This window comes from Salvelinus sp. IW2-2015, unplaced genomic scaffold (genome assembly GCF_002910315.2).
Source record: "Salvelinus sp. IW2-2015 unplaced genomic scaffold, ASM291031v2 Un_scaffold741, whole genome shotgun sequence".
In the NCBI taxonomy this organism is placed as follows: Eukaryota; Metazoa; Chordata; class Actinopteri; order Salmoniformes; family Salmonidae; genus Salvelinus; species Salvelinus sp. IW2-2015.
The window spans coordinates 698,083-719,117 of record NW_019942601.1 but is presented as its reverse complement, the minus strand read 5'-3'; the positions used below and the strand labels follow the sequence as shown (position 1 = coordinate 719,117).

The window sequence follows — 21,035 nt, the reverse complement described above, 5'->3', positions numbered from 1 at the left end:
TCTGTAACATTATAGCCTTATTCTAGAATGGATTAAATTGATTTAAAAAACTATCTACACACAATACCCCATAATGACATCACAATACCCCATAATGACAAGGCAAAAAATGTTTTTTTTAAAATGTTTTGCACATTTATAAAATAAACTGAAACATCTCATTTACATAAGTATTCAGATCCTTTACTCAGTACTTTGTTGAAGCAATTTGGGAGCGATTACAGCCTCGAGTCTTCTTGGGTATGACACTATAAGCTTGGCACACCTGTATTTGGCGAGTTTCTCCCATTCTTCTCTGCAGAGCCTCTCAAGCTCTGTCAGGTTAGATGGGGAGCGTCGCTGCACAGCTATTTTCAGGTCTCTCCAGTGATGTTCGATCGGGTTCAAGTCCGGGCTCTGGCTGGGCCACTCAAGGACATTCAGAGACTTGTCCCGAAGCCACTCCTGTGTTGTCTTGACTGTGTGCTTACGGTCATTGTCCTGTTGGAAGGTGAACCTTTGCCCAAGTCTGTCCCTGCCACTGAAAAACATCCCGACAGCATGATGCTGCCACCACCATGCTTCACCGTAGGGATGGTGTCAGGTTCCTCCAGACGTGATGCTTGGCATTCAGGCCAGAGAGTTCAATGTTGGTTTCATCAGACTAGAGAATCTTGTTTCTCATGTTCTGAGAGTTCTTTAGGTGATTTTTGGCAAACTCCAAGCGGGCTTCCATCTGGCAACTCTACCTTACAGACCTGATTGGTTGAGTGCTGCAGACATGGTTGTCCTTCTGGAAGGTTCTATCTCCCCAGAGGAACTCTGGAGCTCTGTCAGAGTGACCGTCGGGTTCTTGGTCACCTCCCTGACCAAGGCCCTTCTCCCCCGATTTCTCAGTTTGGCCGGGTGGCCAGCTCTAGGAGGAGTCTTGGTGGTTCAAAACTTCTTCCGTTTAAGAATGATGGAGGCCACTATGTTCCTGGGGTCCTTCAATGCTGCAGAAATGTTTTGGTACCCTTCCCCAGATCTGTGCCTCAACACAATCCTGTCTCAGAGTTCTAAGGACAATTCCTTCGACCTCATGGCATGGTTTTTGCGCTGACATGCACTGTCAACTGTGGGACCTTATAGACAGGTGTGTGCCTTTCCAAATCATGTCCAATCAATTGAAAGTCCACATGTGGACTCCAATCAAGTTGTAGAAACACCTCAATGATGATCAATGGAAACAGAATGCTCCTGAGCTCAATTTCGAGTCTCATAGCAAAGGGTCTGAATACTTATGTGAATAGGGTATTTGTTTTTTAATACATTTGCCAAAAAATTCAAAAAATCTGTTTTCGCTTCGTCATTATGGGGTGTTGTGTGCAGATTAAGGAAAAACGTTTTAAACATTTTGTTACGTTACAGACTTATTCTAAAATGTATTTAAAAAGGGAAGGTGTCTGAATACTTTCTGAATGTATTGCGCCGTACCTTGATACATACATACAGTCTACTCCGCAATGGGGAGGGCATGAACGGCAACAACATGGCCACATCAGCAGGACACAGTGCCCTTCGCTCCCGTTTGACAAGCTCTACTGTCCGACAATGGCGTGGGAAGTAGTTACCTACTAGCCAATTTCAATACACCCATTCAATACACAGTACACCCATCATCAATACTTGTTATAAAAAAGAATCGTCAGTTTTATAACTGAAAACATACAATTATGTTGCGAAACGCAGCATTATATGATGCAGGGATGATTTCTGTATTTTGAAAGTATCTTGAAAACTTAATTGCTGATAAGCAAAACATTTTTGGACTATGGCAACGATGGACTAATTTAAAAAATACCAAAATATAGTTTTAGGGTGGAGTTTTCCTTTAAGTATACACCACAGGAGTTTTTATTTTTTACATTTTATTTACCTTCTGTGTAGGCGAAGGTTATAATGCCTGTATTGAAACAACCACAACCGATTCACCACATTATAACAAAAACATGAACAACAACATAAATCAAGTAATATCTTATAGAAATACTTGTAACTATTCTTTCTATGAAAAGCAGCAGACAATATATGAATAACTGTACACATTTTACATAATTTTTGCCCTAATTATTTACAAAGTATACAGGATGGGACACTTATTCTGAAAGATATACCAAATCCGTGACCCGGAAGTACTTCATTATTCTTGCTTGTGTCATAGAAGTCTTTGTTTTTATTTTGCATTCAAGCTTGTGTGGAGTAAAGACTTACTGACTGGACTGACTAGGCTACCCAACTCTTATTCGACTGAAAATGTTTAAACTACAGTTGTTGCGTGTGTTTTTAAATGAGCGTTTAACGGCGGCTGCTGTGGAGATTTTTGGGGCAGTTGAGAAAACGGTAATGGAGTACCAGGAGGAGAATGATCGGCTACGGAGACTGCTGCGGATCACACCGGAGCTCATTACACCAGAGATACAACTATGTCGAACTGGTGCGTTCAGTTCTACTCAACTCCTAATTTGTGCTGTACGTTTGATACCGGAGCATCGAGGCATGCGTCAAAACCGCAAAGCAGTGTACCGATGCGTGTATCACTTGATCAGAAGGACGTCATCGATGACGTCCGAAGCTTCGTTTGATCACGTACTTTTTGAAACCGTGCGCTTTCTTCGATTCCAAGATCAAATCAAATGTATTTATAAAGCCCTTCTTACATCAGCTGATATCTCAAAGTGCTGTACAGAAACCCAGCCTAAAACCCCAAACAATGCAGGTGTAGAAGCACGGTGGCTAGGAAAAACTCCCTAGAAAGGCCAAAACCTAGGAAGAAACCTAGAGAGGAACCAGGCTATGAGGAGTGGCCAGTCCTCTTCTGGCTGTGCCGGGTGGAGATTATAACAGAACATGGCCAAGATGTTAAAATGTTCATAAATGACCAGTATGGTAATTTTAAATACTTACCTCTACTGGACACCGTACTTACAAGTATAGTTAGGATTTTGTAATAAAACGTTTCACCTGACTGGTATCATAGCAGGTACAGTAGGGAACTCTGGAACAGTCGGCGATGTTAGGGTATGCGGTCAAATCCCTATATTAAAACACATTTATAAATAATCTATGCGAAATCACACTATGTACTGTTTTTCAAGTATTTTATTTAGTATAGTGTAAGCTTCTGTCTTAAGCATCCTATATAATGCCATGGATTCCGTTTTCTAAGACATAAAAGGGAAGCATAATGTAACATTTGAACCTGGTATTCCAACTGATTTATGAGCTACTAAAGCCAACGATTTACCACTGGCTATGGAGTTTAAGAAAATAATTTGAGAAAAAAGGCGTTGTAGGAGGACTGGCTCATTGTAATGGCTGGAATGGAATAAATGGAACGGTATTGAACAAAGCAAACATATGGAAACCACATGTTTGACTCCGTTCCATAAATTATATTCCAGCCATTACAATGAGCCTGCCCTTCTATAGCACCTCCCACCATCCTCCACTGTTGTGAACAGGTAATGGAGCTCTGAGAAATTAATCGTTTTCCGGAACAATTTGGTGAAAGTACCGAAGCCTTCAGAAATCCTCGGTTTCCCATCACTATTAATAATACACTGTTTTTAGGGATTCAGTGATCACTATTCAAACACATACGTCATTATTTACTTTTCCGTGCATGGATAAAAACATTGTCTGCGTCACTAAAACCAGGAAGTGATTTGATTGTTAATTTTTTATCCACAGTAATTCCATTTACAACAATACGCACAATAGTTTCACAATATCAAAAGATTTGAATGTAGCTATAATTCTGTTGTGGTTTTACCAAAGATTATTATATTTCCCCTTTCATCTGTGATTTTACTGTAAAGTTAAATGTTGAGCTATTAGCTAGCTTGCTTGTAGGCTAGGTTGGGCCAAACTAGCAACCCGTTTTTAATTCTCACAGGAGGTGTAGAACAAATAGCATACGACAACAACTGGCGTCAATTCGTTTTCACTTTGGATATTCTGAGTTCTCTTGTCAATGGCTCTCTGAGTCCGACGGAATGTGTCTAGAATCAGATGACACCCCCCCCCCCCGCCTACCTCAGCCATGCTACATTCAGGTGATTCCTCACAAAACTAGAACAAAACAGGACCCTGATCTTTTTAATTTTTACAACAACAACAAAAAATATCCAAAGAAGGATCATTTGGAGGAAGGATTGTTTACATATATTCTACATGTGTATCTTAAAGCATAATTGAGAAATAATTAATTGAAGTTTGAACATGTGTGAGATTTGGACCATGCCCAGGCCTCCTTTAAGACACCATAATGTTTCATCTTTTGGTGTCATATAATGCTTTACCACTTGCTCTGTGATATGAGTAGTATTTTTACTTCAATTTATAAAAATTGAAAAATATAAACATGGATATTGAAAATGTCTTATTTGGCTATATTTTCTATAGATTGTTGAACATAGTATACTCAACCGGCATGTCAAAATTCCAGAATGGGATCTCTAAAAGTTTTAGAGCTAAATATCTTAAATTCATGTTGAAAGGAATTCAAACGAGGAATTTTGCCAAAGTAGAGGGAACAGTACTTGTCAGTAGATCTTTTGCACATGTAGATATTAAGCTATTAAAAAACATCATTATTTCCCAAAATATTCATTTAAAATCAGTGAACTTTAAATGAGGAATTATTATTATTATTATTTTTCTTCCAATTTCGTGGTATCCAATTGGTAGTAGTTACAGTCTTGTCTCATCGCTGCAACTCCCGTATGGACTCGGGAGAGGCGAAGGTCGAGAGCCATGCGTCCTCCGAAACACAACCCAACCAAGCCGCACTGCTTCTTGACACAATGCCCATCCAACCCGGAAGCCAGCCGCACCAATGTGTCGGAGGAAACACCGTACACCTGGCGACCGTGTTAGCGTGCACTGAGCCCGGCCCGCCACAGGAGTCGCTAGTGCACGATGAGACAAGGATATCCCTACCGGCCAAACCCTCCCTAACCTGTGCACCACCCCATGGGCCTCCCAGTCGCGGCCAGCTGCGACAGAGCCTGGACTCGAACCCAGAATCTCTAGTGGCACAGCTAGACCACTGCGCCACTCGGGAGGCCCTTAAATTAGGAATTCTAATGGATGTTTCATGAATTAGGTACATCAGTGACCTTGCTTCGAGTGATTTTTATCTCTCTATGTAATGCAAGTGGCTGCAGTAGATTGTATCCAAGTTAGAAGATGGGTGTATTCATATTTTCTTTACCTCGTAATTTTTTTACACAAATCCTTTAAAAAATAAACAATATCAAATTTCATAATGTAATTGTTGTGGGAAAAACAACATAAAATTGGTTTAAGATCTCAAGATCATTCAATTGAGACCACAGGAGGCTGCTAAGGGGTGGACAGCTCATAATAATGGCCGGAACTGAGCGAATGGAATATCATTATACGCATAGAAACCATGTAGTTGATGTATGTGATACCATTCCACTTATTCCGCWGCAGTCATTACCACGAGCCCGTCCTCCCCAATTAAGGTGCCACCAACCTCCTGTGATTAAGACAAACATTTTTTTCCTGTAAACACCAGGTTCTGCAGATGGCACTTTTAAGACAGTCCCTTAGCCTAGAGTGCAAACATTCCCCCATTGAAACCAATGTAAAGTCACTTTATGAATACAGAACTTAACTYAAAAACAAAGGGTGTAGCTTGCTCTCTACCATCTTCTGATTCTAGACATATCACTTTCATCATCCTAGGATCTCCCGTCAAAGAGAGRTTGACAAGGGAAATCCAAATATGAAACCAATATCCAAAGTGGAAACACATTTATGGCCGTGACAATGTAGAATAACTGTCTGGAGTATCTGGTTTATTGTTCACCCTTGGTTGTACAGGCAGTTGCTCTAGCACAATGGGAAATTATCCACCGTAATGCAGAGCCATGCCACAATCATTTTACCATTATACAACTGGGTATTCAAGTCACCAACAGACTGGACACAGCAGGTTATAAACCCACAATAACACACATTATTGAACCAATTCAAACATTTTTTTGTTTATTTTTTACAAAAAATMTTCTCTTCACATTATAAAGGAAGTAATTGAAAATTGATTCTAGTCTTACAATCATAGAATTTGAATTTCAGTTCACCTTTTGAAATGACCCCAACAATGATGTCTAAAGGCTTTATAAATAACTTATGCTGCTCTCCTTCCCTCCAGACTCCCTGCAGCTCTCTCTCTCTGTCTCTGAAGAGCAGGTTCCCCCTGAGCAGCAGCACTGTGAGCAGGAGTGGAGCCCCAGTCTGKGGCAGGAGGACTCAGAGACCACACAGATTAAAGAGGAACAGGAGGAAGTCAGSACCAGTCAGGAGGAAGAGCAGCTTCAAGGGTTCTTTGACACCAAAGACTCCATATTTACTCCTTCCTGTGTGAAAAGTGAATGTGATCAGGAGGAATCACTTCAGTCCCTGACTCTTCCCCAAACCCGGACTGTGGAGAACAGAGAGAGTGACTCTAAACCAATGAATCTCAAACCTTTTGGCATTGTGACCCGMCTAAAGGATCTCAACATTCTGTATGACCCTCCAGATTATCAAAACAATGCTTTCATCCTCAGCTCAGCCGTAAGCAGCGACCCAGTAGGACTTTACAGCAGCCCACCATTGGATCCCAACCCACCAATGGAGAAACAGTGTTTCATACCCAGCACATCTAGAAAAACTCACCACTGCCGTGACTGTGGTGAAACATTTGCACTGAAAGCTGACCTGCAGAGGCATGTGACTCACACCAGGAAGAGACCCAGTGAATGCCTCTTCTGCAAAAAACTCTATAACTCCACCTGTAAACTGAAGGCCCACGTCAGGCTCTGTCATGGTGGGAAACCCTGCACCTGCCCCTTTTGTGGAAAGACCTTCAAACAAAAAGGACATCTGTCCAGGCACATGAGTATTCACACAGGAGAGAAACCATTTTGCTGTGGTGACTGTTGGAAAAGCTTCAATCGTAAGGAGCACCTTACCAGGCATATACGCATTCACAGAGGAGAGAAACCTTTTAGCTGTGGTGACTGTGGGAAAAGCTTCAATCGCAAGGAGCACCTAACTGAACATAGACAGACTCACACAGGAGAAAAACAACATGGCTGCTCAGTCTGTGGTAAAAGATTCACTCGGAAGACTCATCTGCTGAAGCATGTGGATAATATCCACAAAGAGAGRRAAACAGACAGAAGAAAGAAAATCTTCAGTCAGAAGATGGGAATAAAAAGRCAGGATGTGGACAACACTCTTGGGAAAGGAAAGCAACTCCAGACCATTCATACTATGGGCCTCAGATAAATAAATCTTTGAATGTAAATTAAGTTTGATCATTACCTCATCATTCAAATCAAACAGTACAGAGTATTGTAGGAAATTCACAGGTCTGCTGTAATAATAATAATAATAAGTAATAATTCATTACATTTGTAAAGGGCTTTTAATTATACAGAATAATCTCAAAGTGCATAAAATGAAAACCCCCAAAATATATATTAATGGACACAATTACACAGGGCAACTGACAGATGACGCTACAAGGGACATGGACAAGGAGGGATATTGCCATGAATACACTGGAAAGTCAGYAGGAGGGGTTTGAATTCAGTCTGGAATGAGACGGGGAGCCAGTACAGAGATGCCAGGATGGGGGTGATGTGATGGTGTTGAGACGGGGAGCCAGTACAGAGATGCCAGGATGGGGGTGATGTGATGGTGTTGAGATGGGGAGCCAGTACAGAGATGCCAGGATGGAGGTGATATGTGAGGTGTGAGATGGAGGCCAGTACAGAGATGCCAGGATGGGGGTGATGTGATGGTGTTGAGAGGGGAGCCAGTACAGAGATGCCAGGATGGGGGGTGTGTGATGGTGTTGAGATGGGGAGCCAGTACAGAGATGCCAGGATGGAGGGTGATGGTGTTGAGATGGGGCCAGTACAGAGATGCCAGGATGGGTGATGTGATGGTGTTGAGATGGAGCCAGTACAGAGATGCCAGGATGGAGTGATGTGTTGAGATGGGGCCAGTACAGAGATGCCAGATGAGGTATTGATGGTGTTGAGATGGGAGCCAGTACAGAGATGCCAGGATGGAGTGATGGGATGGTGTTGAGATTGGGAGCCAGTACAGAGATGCCAGGATGAGTGATGTGATGGTGTTGAGATGGGGAGCCAGTACAGAGATGCCAGGATGGGTGATGTGATGTGAGGTTTCGCACTCTCATCAGGATCCTGGCAGGGCTGTTCTGGATGTACTGGAGACTTTGGGACTGACAGGGATCCAGGTGAAGACTGTGTTGTAGTCCTGAGACTCCTGACAGGGATCCTGGTGAAGAGTACGTTGTAGTTCTGGAGACTCCTGACAGGGATCCTGGTGAAGACTGTGTTGTATCCTGGAGACTCCTGACAGGATCCTGGTAGACGTTTGTAGTCTGGAGACTCCTGACAGGGATCCTGGTGAAGACTGTTGGTGTAGTCCTGGAGACTCCTGACAGGGATCCTGGTGAAGACTGTGTTGTAGTCCTGGAGACTCCTGAGAGGGATCCTGTGAAGACTGTGTTGTAGTCCTGGAGACTCCTGACAGGGATCCTGGTGAAGAGTACGTTGCAGTAGTCCAGCCTTGCAGAGATAAAGGCATGGACAAGCTGTACAAAGTCTTTATCATGTTTTTATATCATTACAAATAGGAATATCTGGTCGTTTGATTCAGAATGTCTCTCAGGGTGATGAGATAATAGTCGGATGGATGTTATCGATACATGAAATGAAATAAAATTCCAGAAAAGGTCTCCTTGCATTTGTCCAAGAGTATTTCTCATCAATTCTGACATAATGCTGCTCATTCATGATTATTGATGTAATGCTGTGTAGAGTAATGATAAACAGTCGACTCCTGATGAATCATTGATTATGTAGGCTGCCTTCCACAGTAGTAAACTCCCATCCAGCTGGCGGCGCTGTTATGTGTTTCTGGGTTCGCCAGCCAATAACACAACGGATTTTCTAAGATTCCTTGACTAAAACACGGAAGTAGAATTGGAGTAAAGAAATACCCACTGACAGATCTGACTAGGCTACCCAACTCTCATTCGACTGAAAATGTATAAACTACAGTTGTTRAGTGTGTTTTTAAATGATCGTTTAACGGCGGCTGCTGTGGAGATTTTCGGGGAAGTAGAGAAAATGTTAGTGGAGTACCAGGAGGAGAATAATCGTCTACGGAGCCTGCTGCGGATCACACCGGACATAAAACTATGTAGAATAGGTTCGTATGTGGATCTACCGATAGCTTGCTTCGTCCCCWAATGAGCGATACACAYTGAGGGGGTTCGATTAATCCCGCCGGACGCCTGTGTACGCGTGTTTTGCATCGGCTGAAAGTTGATTACATTCGATTTGGAACTGGGCTGCCTCCCGGTGTTGTGCCGAAAGCTCCCCACTGCCAGAATCCTAGCAAGCAAGTTGCAGCAATGAAGAATTGAGTGCGTGCCCGTTCACGCGAAGGGAGGGGGGGGCTTTTCGGCACAACACCGGGCGTGAGCCAGGTNGGGGGGGGCTTTTCGGCACAACACCGGGCGTGAGCCAGGTGCCCAGTTCAAAGGGCACAGCGTAAAGTTGTGGCTCAACAACAACAAAAAGGGACTTAATYAAGCACGTGTAGTAATTACTAGGATTCTGTGAAAACACCAAATACTACTCAGTGTATGTAGATTARCCAGCCAAATAGAAAAAGGAACCAGCCAGGCCTTCMTGGTTCAACATTTTTGCTGAATGAGCTTTATATTGGTGGCCTCTGGCATAGCCGGCCGATTGCTGCAGCCCCCTTACTTTTTCTTTGCAACTTAAGTGCGACGCGACTCGAGTTTCCATCTTCTCTGAGAAAGACTTTACAATATAATTGTCTGAATATTTAGGAATTCAGTGTATTGTTTMGTTGTTTTGGATATGATCTAGGCCTATACGATCCAGACAATCTTCTAAGTGGAGAACATGACACCTTTTAATGTTTAAACATCTTCTCTTGAGAAGAKAACTTATTTACAGTTTACTGCAAGATATTAATTGCCACAATGATTTGTCCTCCAAATTATGTATTTTATTAAAACAAACATTTTCTTTGAAAAATAAATTAAAGTAGTTGTTATTAAACAACTAATTGACTGACGGTTCAATAACTTGATTTCCATTTAGTGAGCTCAACGTGCCATTTCTCTAGAGAGAAATCAAATCATTCAGGAGAGAAATGAAGTCACGACCTATGTCGATTGGAAGTTGTAGTTTTCCTTAGGCAAATGTTCAACCTAGTTGAAGATTATCTATTATATTGACAAGATAGTTGAGTGAATGCTCTAACAATGGAAATACGTGGCCTCAAAGATGGAAGGCAGGCGGGAGGAGGCGAGATTGGGTGGGACCATTCTAGCCAGAATCTCTAGTTCTCGTCCACTTATATCTTTTTTTTTTTTTTTTTTACCCATTTTTCTCTCCAATTTTGTGGTATCCAATTGGTAGTTACAGTCTTGTCTCATCGCTGCAACTCCTGTATGGACTCGGGAGAGGCGGAGGTCGAGAGCCAGCTAGTGCGCGATGAGACAAGGATATCCCTGCCGGCCAAACCCTCCCTAACCCGAATGACGCTGGTCCAATTGTGCGCCACCCCATGGGCCTCCCGGTTGCGACAGAGCCTGGACTCGAACCCAGAATCTCTGGTGGCACAGCTAGCACTGCGATGCAGTGCCTTAGACCACTGCGCCACCCGGGAGGCCCGTCCACTTATATTATTGCATTTGTAACATAACCATCACACAACTTCTATTAGATCAAATAAAAGTCACGTATCAAAATAGAAATTCAATCTGTAGTTGACCAAATTCGACACTCATTGACCTCAAAACAAAAATTCCTCACTTCGTGTTCTTATGTTTGTGGACAAATTTTGGGCGGAGTAAACCCTCTCACTTCGCCTCTTCATCTCTGACCTAGTTCAGTGCAGAAATGTGGTAATTAACTACAATGACCATAATCCATTGTGCCTGTTCTTTCCGGCCAGAGGCGGATAAACCCACAGATCATATGAAACCGCATGAGAGAGAAATGTAGTCTACACAACGACGAGAGGGATAGAGATAGTTTGTGAGGTAGCTCTGCCTTATTGATAGTTGAAGTAGTTGCTAATAGTGGTGAGGAGGAGGAGTCTCGTGTCCGGAAGCGACTTCASYATTCATATTCAGGGTTCATCCAAACACCGTTTTAAGCTTTGTTTGACTATTTATTGACAGTTACAGYTGATTTCGGGATTGTATATCTATTAGAGGTCGACCGATTATGATTTTTCAACGCCGATACCGATTATGGAGGACCAAAAAAAGCCGATACCGATTTTTTAAATTTGTAATAATGACAATTGCAACAATACTGAATGAACAATGAACACTTATTTTAACTTAATATAATACATCAATAAAATCAATTTAGTCTCAAATAAATAATGAAACGTGTTAAATTTGGTTTAAGTAATGCAAAAATAAAGAGTTGGAGAAGAAAGTAAAAGTGCAATATGTGCCATGTAAAAAAGCTAACGTTTAAGTTCCTTGCTCAGAACATGAGAACATATGAAAGCTGGTGGTTCCTTTTAACATGAGTCTTCAATATTCCCAGGTAAGAAGTTTTAGGTTGTAGTTATTATAGGACTATTTCTCTCTATACCATTTGTATTTCATATACCTTTGACTATTGGATGTTGTAATAGCTTAGTCGTAATAGTATTCCAGCCTAATCTCAGGAGTTGATAGGCTTGAAGTCCTTAAACAGCGCAATGCTTGAAGCACAGCGAAGAGCTGCTAGCAACGCAGGAAAGTGCTGTTTTGAATGAATGCTTACGAGCCTGCTGCCTGCCTACCACGCTCAGTCAGACTGCTCTATCAAATCATAGACTTTAATTATAATAACACACAGAAATACGAGCCTTAGGCCATTAATATGGTCAAATCCGGAAACTATAATTTCGAAAACAAAACGTTTATTCTTTCAGTGAAATACTGAACCGTTCCGTATTTTATCTAACGGTGGCAACCCTAAGTCTAAAATTTCCTGTTACATTGCAAAACCTTCATAATACGTCATAATTACGTAAAATTCTGTCAAATTAGTTCGCAACAGGCCAGCGGCCAAACTGTTGCATTATACCCTGACTCTGCATGCAATGAACGCCAAGAGAAGTACACAATTTCCCTAGTTTAATATTGCCTGCTGACGTAAATTTCTTTTAACTAAATATGCAGGTTAAAAAATATATACTTCTGTGTATTGATTTTAAGAAAGGCATTGATGTTTATGTTAGGTACATTCGTGTAACGATTGTGCTTTTTTCGCAAATGCACTTTTGTTAAATCATCCCCCGTTGGCTGTCTTTGTTAGGAAGAAATGGTCTTCACACAGTTCGCAACGAGCCAGGCGGCCCAAACTGCTGCATATACTGACTCTGTTGCACAGAACGCAAGAGAAGTTACACAATTTTCCCTAGTTAAAAGAATTCATGTTAGCAGGCAATATTAACTAAATATGCAGGTTAAAATATATATACTTGAGAATTGATTTTAAGAAAGGCTTGATGTTTATGGTTAGGTACACATTGGTGCAACGACAGTGCTTTTTTCGCGAATGCGCTTGTTAAATCACGTTTGGCGAAGTAGGCTGTGATTCGATGATAAATTAACAGGCACCGCATCGATTATATGCAACGCAGGACAAGCTAGATAAACTAGTAATATCACAACCATGTGTAGTTAACTAGTGATTATGTTAAGATTGATTGTTTTTATAAGATACGTTTAATGCTAGCTAGCACCTTACCTTGGCTCCTTGCTGCACTCGCATAACAGGTAGTCAGCCTGCCATGCAGTCTCCTCGTGGAGTGCAATGTAATCGGCCATGATCGGTGTCCAAAAAAGCAGATTACCGATTGTTATGAAAACTTGAAATCGCCCCAATTAAATCAGCCATTCCGATTAATCGGTCGACCTCTAATATCTATTTCTCTCCTTAAATAAAGTAATCGGATTTATTTGTTCGTCTATGAATTTTTTTATTTAACATTTCCATGCCAGCTCCTGATATCAGGGCMTAAAAACTRCAATCTCTCCTGAATTAGTCTAGTGCACGTGTGCGCCCAGCTATATCATGTCCCAAGGTTGTTTTCCCTGGGTTTCCCTGGCTAAACTAGCTGGCTAGCTGAACTATGCTAGTTTTCGTCCTCATTGCCAAACTTCATAAATACTGCACCCTCAACTTCAAAACTAATTTGCTAGTTATACAATAAGACATTCGCTGTAAAAAAAACTTGAAAACTATGTTTTGTTTTGTTGAATAGTCACGACTGGTTTGAGATATCTGTCKTAAGACAAYRGTGGCGAAGGATATCATAATTGCTACTTAACGCGGATCCAAGTTTAGTTTTGAGATCCACCGGCTCGTTGGGATATGTAGTGATTTTGCCAACASAGCCAGATATGTACACAGTCGTGTACCCTTTAAGCTTTTTTAAACTCACTATTGTATTTGTTGGTTAAATTAATATAATATGTAATGCAGGAATRTCACGAGTTAATTGACATGAGAAAACTCGAGAAAATAGCAACTCTACAGAGCGCAGTGACTAATGACATCTGGACATGGAAAAAAACACTCCAAAAGGCAAATTAGGGAGACAAATTAACATCTCTCTCAACGATGCGATTCGYTAGGCTACACTGACGAGTCACTCACTTTAGCGTCACTGTCTGGCAAGTCCCGACATGGGCTTCATATCCTAGGAAAATACAAAAGAGATCTTTGGTTATTTGAGCTGTTCTTGCCACAATATGGACTTGGTCTTTTACCAAATAGGGCCATCTTCTGTACACCACCCCTACCTTGTCACAACACAACTCATTGGCTCAAACGCATTAGTCAGGAAATAAATTCCACAAATACACTTTTAACAAGGCACACCTGTTATTTGGAATGTATTCCAGGTGACTACCTCATGAAGCTGGTTGAGAGAATGCCAAGAGTGTGCAAAGCTGTCATCAAGGAAAAGGGTGGCTACTTTTAAAAATCAAAAATATATTTTGATTTGTTTAACACATGTTTTGGTTACTACATGATTCCATATGTGTTATTTCATAGTTTTGATGTCTTGACTATTATTCTACAATCTAGAAAATAGTAAAAATACAAATAAACTTTGAATGAGTAGGTGTGTCCAAACTTTTGACTGGTACTGTGTGTGTGTGTGTGTGTGTGTGTGTGTGTGTGTGTGTGTGTGTGTGTGTGTGTGTGTGTGTGTGTGTGTGTTAGGTTTTGAATTGGAGGGGGGGGTGGTGGCATCTAATAATTGGATTGAATAATTTCCTTGGCACCAATCGGCAATGCAAACTAAGCATTATTATCAGAACTGTCCACTGACCACTGATATACCCTCCAATGTGGGAAAAGCATTGCCAAACGGGCACAGGCGGTATATACTTCACACAGTGGGTTAGTTTTATACTGCTAGACCGAGATACAATGTCTGTCTAGAAACGGGCCCTAGCTGAACTCAGGGCACATCTAAAGAGATACAGTCTCTGTCTAAAGGCTGTTTAGATCGTAGAAATCTATCATTCAAATGTATGATTCAAGTGTCTGCACCTCCTCTCYTCCTCTCCAGACTCCCTGCAAGTCTCTCTCKCTGACTCTGAAGAGGAGGTTCCCCCTGAACAGCAGCACTGTGAGCAGGAGTGGAGTAACAGTCTGGGACAGGAGGACCCAGAGACCACACAGATTAAAGAGGAACAGGAGGAACTCAGGACCAGTCAGGAGGAAGAGCAGCTTCAAGGGCTGGAGCCTGATATCATAGAGTTCAATTTCACTCCATCCTTTGTGAAAAGTGAATGTGATCATGAGGACCCACTTCAGTCCTTGACTCTTCCCCAAACCCAGWCTGTGGAGAACAGAGACAGAGACTCTAAACCAGTAGATACTGAACCTTTTGGCACTGTGACCCACCTAAAAGGTTTCAAAATTCCYTGTGRCCCTCCAGATAATCAGAACATTGCCTACTGCCACAGTTCAGCCATATGCAGYGACCMWGTAGRACTTGACAACAGCCCACCATTGGATCCCAACCCACAATTGGATCTTAATCCACCAATGGGGGAACTCTGCACCTGCCCCTTTTGTGGCAAGACCTTCAAACAAAAAGGAAATCTGTCCATGCACATGAGGATTCACACAGGAGAGAAACCATTTAGCTGTGGTGACTGTGGGAAAAGCTTTATTCAGAAGGGGGACCTAAGGAGACATATACTGACTCACACAGGAGAGAAACCATTCAGTTGTAATTTTTGCTGTAAAAGYTTCAATCAGAAAGGGGACCTAAGGAGACATATMCTGACTCACACAGGAGAGAAACCATTTAGYTGTGATTACTGTGGTAAAGGATTCATTCGCAAGGAGCACCTAACTGCACATATACGGACTCACACAGGAGACGTGTCGGTCTCAAGCAGAACCTAACCACGCAGAAACTGATAAATAGATCTATGATCGATTTTAATATTGTAAAACATTGTATGTAAATAAAGTTTGATTTGAATGATGAGGTACTTATCAAGCAGTACAGAGTATTGTAGGACATTCACAGGTCTGCTGTTCAAAGTCTGTAGAATCGTTGTCTTYGTTAGAAACAGGAATATCTGATCGTTTGATTAGGATCTCGTGGTGATAAAGGGGCAGGCTGATGTTATTGATGTCATGAAATACAATTCCAGAAAATATCTCCTTCCGTTTTGTCCCAAAKAGTTTTTTCTCATCAATTCAGACCTAATGCTGCTCATTCACTATCTGTATTGCGATTCGATATTGTGATGTTATTGCTATTTGATGTACATAAACATATTACTCCCTATATGTCTCCTGCAGAGAGACGAGAGAGCATCAGAAAATGTGTTTTGATCATGGAAATAAAAGTGATGAAAATATGTTGGCTCACTATTTTAAAAAGTAGATGGAGAACGAGCTATAGGTTGAAAAATACTTGAGTTTTGGTGCTGGTACAGCTGACTAGCGGTAGCTAACGCCATCTAGCAAAACACATATATATACTTGATACATTTTTTACAAATCGATACTTGGAGTCAGAGTATCAATATAATATCGTCCCCAAAAAATATTGCGATATGTATCTGGATAGACAGCTCCTCTGTGGCTGCAGGAGCCTAGGACTGGGTTGACGGAGACTGTACTATATTGCACAATGTAGTGTTCTTACACCGCCATCTAGTGGTCACTTGAAGCTATTACCATAGATGGATARGGGCTTATTTATTGGTACAGCTAGCTAGCTATACAGCATTTGCTATTACTGCACTGATACAGTAAGTTGAGAAATAGAAGCAGGTGAAGAGGAGCTTTATTAGGAACATGCTAAAGGGGCAGTCTGCGATTGGAACATCAATGTTTTGGACATTTAAATGAATCATGTACACTGAGTATACAAAACATTGACAACACCTGCTCTTTCCATGACATAGACTGACCAGGTGAATCCGGGTGAAAGTTATGATCCCTTATTGATGTCACTTGTTAAATCCACTTCAATCAGTGCAGATGAAGGGGAGGAGACGGGTTAAAGAGGGATTTCTTAAGCCTTGAGACTATTGATACATGGATTGTGTATGTGTGACATTCAGAGGGTGAATGGGAAAGACAAAATACTGAAGTGTCTTTGAACAGAGTATGGTAGTAGGTGCCAGGCACACCGGCATCAAATCAAATTTTATTGGTAACATACACATATTTAGCAGGATGTTATTGCGGGTGTAGCGAAATGCTTGGTCTACCAATATTTGTTTTAGTAGGGGACAGCCCTAGAGAATAATGTTATGAGTAAAGTAGGAAGCATACTTTATAAATGTGCCATAAAAGAAGTGTGTATCTGGCGACACTGTTTTATGTGTTGACTGAACAGAAGTTGATGATTGCGTTTACTCAGCTGGTCTCGGGAAGAAATTACGAGACCGCATTGTCTAAGACCGAGACAAGACCGAGTCAAAATGTATCTGAACTCGAGACAAGACCGAGTCACTCAATACATGGTCTTGAGACCACAATCCAGTACTACAACACTGTATTTTGTATACTCTCATAACAGTACTGCAACACTGGTATTTTGTATAGTTTCATAACAGTACTGCAACACTGGTATTTTGTATACTTCATAACACTATACAACACTGGTATTTTGTATACTCTCATAACAGTACTACAACACTGGTATTTGTATACTCTCATGACAGTACTGCAACACTGGTATTTTGTATACTCTCATGACAGTACTACAACACTGGTATTGTATACTCTCATAACAGTACTCAAACACTGGTATTTTGTATACTCTCATAACAGTACTACAACACTGGTATTTGTATACTCTCATGACAGTACTGCAACACTGGTATTTTGTATACTCTCATGACAGTACTACAACACTGGTATTTTGTATACTCTCATAACAGTACTGCAACACTGGTATTTTGTATACTCTCATGACAGTACTGCAACACTGGTATTTTGGAACTCTCATGACAGTACTACAACACTGGTTTTTGTATACTCTCATAACAGTACTGCAACACTGTATTTTGTATACTCTCATGACAGTACGCAACACTGGTATTTTGTATACTCTCATAACATATTCCAACATCTGTGTGAAAACTGTGCGGTCACACAGATACCAAACAACATATGCCTACTTTTCCTCAGACAAGTGAGGGTAATGCCTGTTAATTAGTGAGGATAATACCGTTAATTAGAGGGAATACCTGTTAATTAGTGAGGGTAATACCTGTTAATTAGTGAGGAATGCCTGTTAATTAGTGAGGGTAATACCTGTTAAATAGTGAGGGTAAAAGCCTGTTAATTAGTGAGTAAACCTGTTAATTAGTGAGGTAATACCTGTTAATTAGTCAGGTTAATACCTGGTAATATGAGGTAATGCCTGCTAATTAGTGAGGTAATACCTGCTAATTAGTGAGGTAATGCCTGTTAATTATGAGGTAATACCTGTTAATTAGTGAGTATTGCCTGTTAATTATTGAGGTATACCTGTAAATTATAGGGTAATACCTGTTAATTAGTGAGGTAAACCTGTTAATTAGTGAGGGTAATGGCCTGTTAATTAGTGAGGGTAATACTTGTTAATTAGTGAGGTAATACCTGTTAATTAGTGAGGTGTTAAGTAAACTGTTAATTAGTGAGGGTAATACCTGTTAATTAGTGATGGTAATGCCTGTTAATTAGTGAGGGTCATATATCATTCACATTCTAAATACAAAATCCTATTACACACACCTCGACATTTTAACAATATAATGTTCAGTTCATTTAAGCGGTTTGCTTGAGGAAATAAGAGAGTTTGATGCAGTTCCTTGACTGAGCTGTAGTCATCCGCAGTCTTCATCGGAACCCTGCTGTGCCCATGTCTCCAGCAGGCCATCTGAGCACCATTTGGTTAGAATGGCCGCCCTTGATGCTGATTAGGAGAGGCTTTGAAGTAGACAGGCGATGTGAGAGAAGGTGTAGGGGATTAGGGTTTACACTCATCTCTTTGCAAAGTTAGCTTTCAGTTGATCTAAAATCTCACGGGAGTGGTCTGTACTGATGATGACTGAACATAGTTGAGCAGTGTAGGGAAATTACTGTTTTATCCCTCCCCTGTAGACCCAAATGAAGTCCATTCAATTGATTGAAGATGTCACTTAAAAACAAAAAATAATCAGATAGGAACGGACCTCATCAAGACATTTTCGCTAGATGTGTTGGGTTTCTTGTGGCAGCAATCACGGAGAAAAGCATCCACGTCCTCCCTCAGCTCTCCAGAGGACTCTGTGCGCAATAATGGTGATTAACATGACTTTTGAATGACTTCTGTATCCCACACATACAGATAATTGTAAGGTCCCTCAGTCGAGCAGTGAATTTCAAGCAGAGATTCAACGACAAAGACCAGGGAGGTTTTCCAATGCCTCGCAAAGAAGGGCACCTATTGGTAGATGGGTCAAAAAAAAAAAAAAAGCAGACAATGAATATCCCTTTGAGCATGGTGAAGTTATTCATTACACTTCGAATAGTGTATTAATACACCCAGTCACTACAAAGATACAGGCGTCCTTTCTAACTCAGTTGCCGGAGAGGAAGGAAACCACTCAGGGATTTCACCATGAGGCCAATGGTGATTTTAAACCAGTTACATAGTTAAAATGGCTGTGATAGGAGAAAACTGAGCCTGGATCAACAACATTAGTTACTCCACAATACTCAATCTAAACTAGATGGTAACTATGTATTATTTTTGCGATAGTGAAAGAAGTTCAAAAAGTTGTACTTTGTATTATTCAAATAGTGAAATAATTTTAAATTCCCATCGATAGTCAGTAGATTTGATCAGAAGTTGTGGTCAGTAGTTATGTGGTTCAGTAGTTGTGGTCAGTCGTGTGGTTGTGGTCAAAAGTTGTGTATATGGTCAGTATTTAGATGTGTGATCAGAAGTTGTGTGGTTGTGTTCAGTAGTTGTGGTCACTAGATGTGGTTGTGTTCAGAAGTTGTGTGGTTATGGTCACTAGTAGGGATGCACGCTATAAAATCGGTAAGCATATCGGAATCGGCTGATATTAGCTAAAAATGCCAACATTGGCGTCGGCCCGATGTCTAGTTTAACGCCGATGTCAAAGCTGACGTGCATACCTATATAACATTTAGGTAGGTGACGTAATGACGCCACGAAAAATACAGTGCTACACGTGCAACACAGCATTCCTAACCTAGCCCACAATGTCTGCTGTGTGGATGTATTTGGAAGTTTCAAAGGAAGATAACAAAAAGGCCATATGTCATATGCAACGTTTGTGCTGCTATTATTTCCTGAGGGGAGAAAGTGAAACCTTTCAATACCACAAACCTAATGACTCATTTGAAAGTGCATCACTCCCAGACGTTCAGCGACTACTTAGAACAAAAGCAGTAAAAACAACTAAGCAAGTTCAAGTCCAGCAGTCATTTGAAAGAGTAAGAACATTTCAGCGAGACAACTCAAAAGGTGAAATCCATTAAAAAAACACCAGGATAATGGAATTCATTGCCCTTGACAATCAACCGTTCTCTGTCGTGGATGATGTTGGCTTTCGCCGACTGGTGCTAGGTACAAGGACCGCTACCTCGATGCAGACAAGAAACAGGGTTTACATGAAATGTTACAGACACAGCTGGACAAGATGGAAATGGACACAGTGGGCACCGAGGAGGACCCACGACAGAAGAGGCCACGGACAGACAGAGCTGAAACTTCCCTGCTTGACATGTAGGCCCTCGGAGTGCGGTGTCARGAAAATAACCTCTCACTCAACGTCAACAAAGGAGATGATCGTGGACTTCAGAAAACAGCAGAGGGAGCATCCCCTAGCTACATCGACGGGACAGTAGTGGAGAAGGTGGAAAGTTTTAAGTTCCTCGGCGTACACATCACGGACAAACTGAAATGGTCCACCCACACAGACAGCGTGGTGAAGAAGGCACAACAGCGCCTCTTCAACCTCAGGAGGCTGAAGAAATTCAGCTTGTCACCTAAAACAATCAAACTTTTACAGATGAACAATCAAGAGCATCCTGTCGGGCTGTATCACAGCCTGGTACGGCAACTGCTCCGCCCACAACCGTAAGGCTCTCCAGAGAGTAGTGAGGTCTGCACAACGCATCACCGGGGGCAAACTACCTGCCCTCCAGGACACCTACACCACCCGATGTCACAGGAAGGCCATAAAGATCATCAAGGACAACAACCACTCGAGCCACTGCCTGTTCACCCTGCTATCATCCAGAAGGCGAGGTCAGTACAGGTGCATCAAAGCTGGGACCGAGAGACTGAAAAACAGCTTCTATCTCAAGGCCATCAGACTGTTAAACACTCATCACTAACATTGAGAGGCTGCTGCC

General features: G+C 41.5%; 1 protein-coding gene and 1 long non-coding RNA gene across 2 annotated transcripts in view; both read left to right on the top strand.

The window, feature by feature from the left end:
* The window catches only part of LOC112068794 (zinc finger protein 62 homolog), a 37,445-nt gene extending 21,421 nt beyond the window's left edge, over nucleotides 1-16,024 (top strand). Inside the window, exons 5-10 of the mRNA XM_070438301.1 lie at nucleotides 1,474-1,577; nucleotides 2,246-2,455; nucleotides 6,206-7,323; nucleotides 9,093-9,288; nucleotides 14,036-14,101; nucleotides 14,713-16,024. Coding sequence (XP_070294402.1) covers nucleotides 1,474-1,577; nucleotides 2,246-2,455; nucleotides 6,206-7,323; nucleotides 9,093-9,288; nucleotides 14,036-14,101; nucleotides 14,713-15,560 — 2,542 coding nt within the window. The 3' untranslated portion in view covers nucleotides 15,561-16,024. The remainder of the gene's footprint in view (nucleotides 1-1,473; nucleotides 1,578-2,245; nucleotides 2,456-6,205; nucleotides 7,324-9,092; nucleotides 9,289-14,035; nucleotides 14,102-14,712) is intronic.
* On the top strand, nucleotides 8,169-8,814 carry LOC112068802 (uncharacterized). Its single transcript, XR_002893629.2, has 3 exons — nucleotides 8,169-8,181; nucleotides 8,234-8,406; nucleotides 8,445-8,814. It is a non-coding gene; the product is annotated as an uncharacterized lncRNA (long non-coding RNA).
* Nucleotides 16,025-21,035: the final 5,011 nt, after the last annotated feature.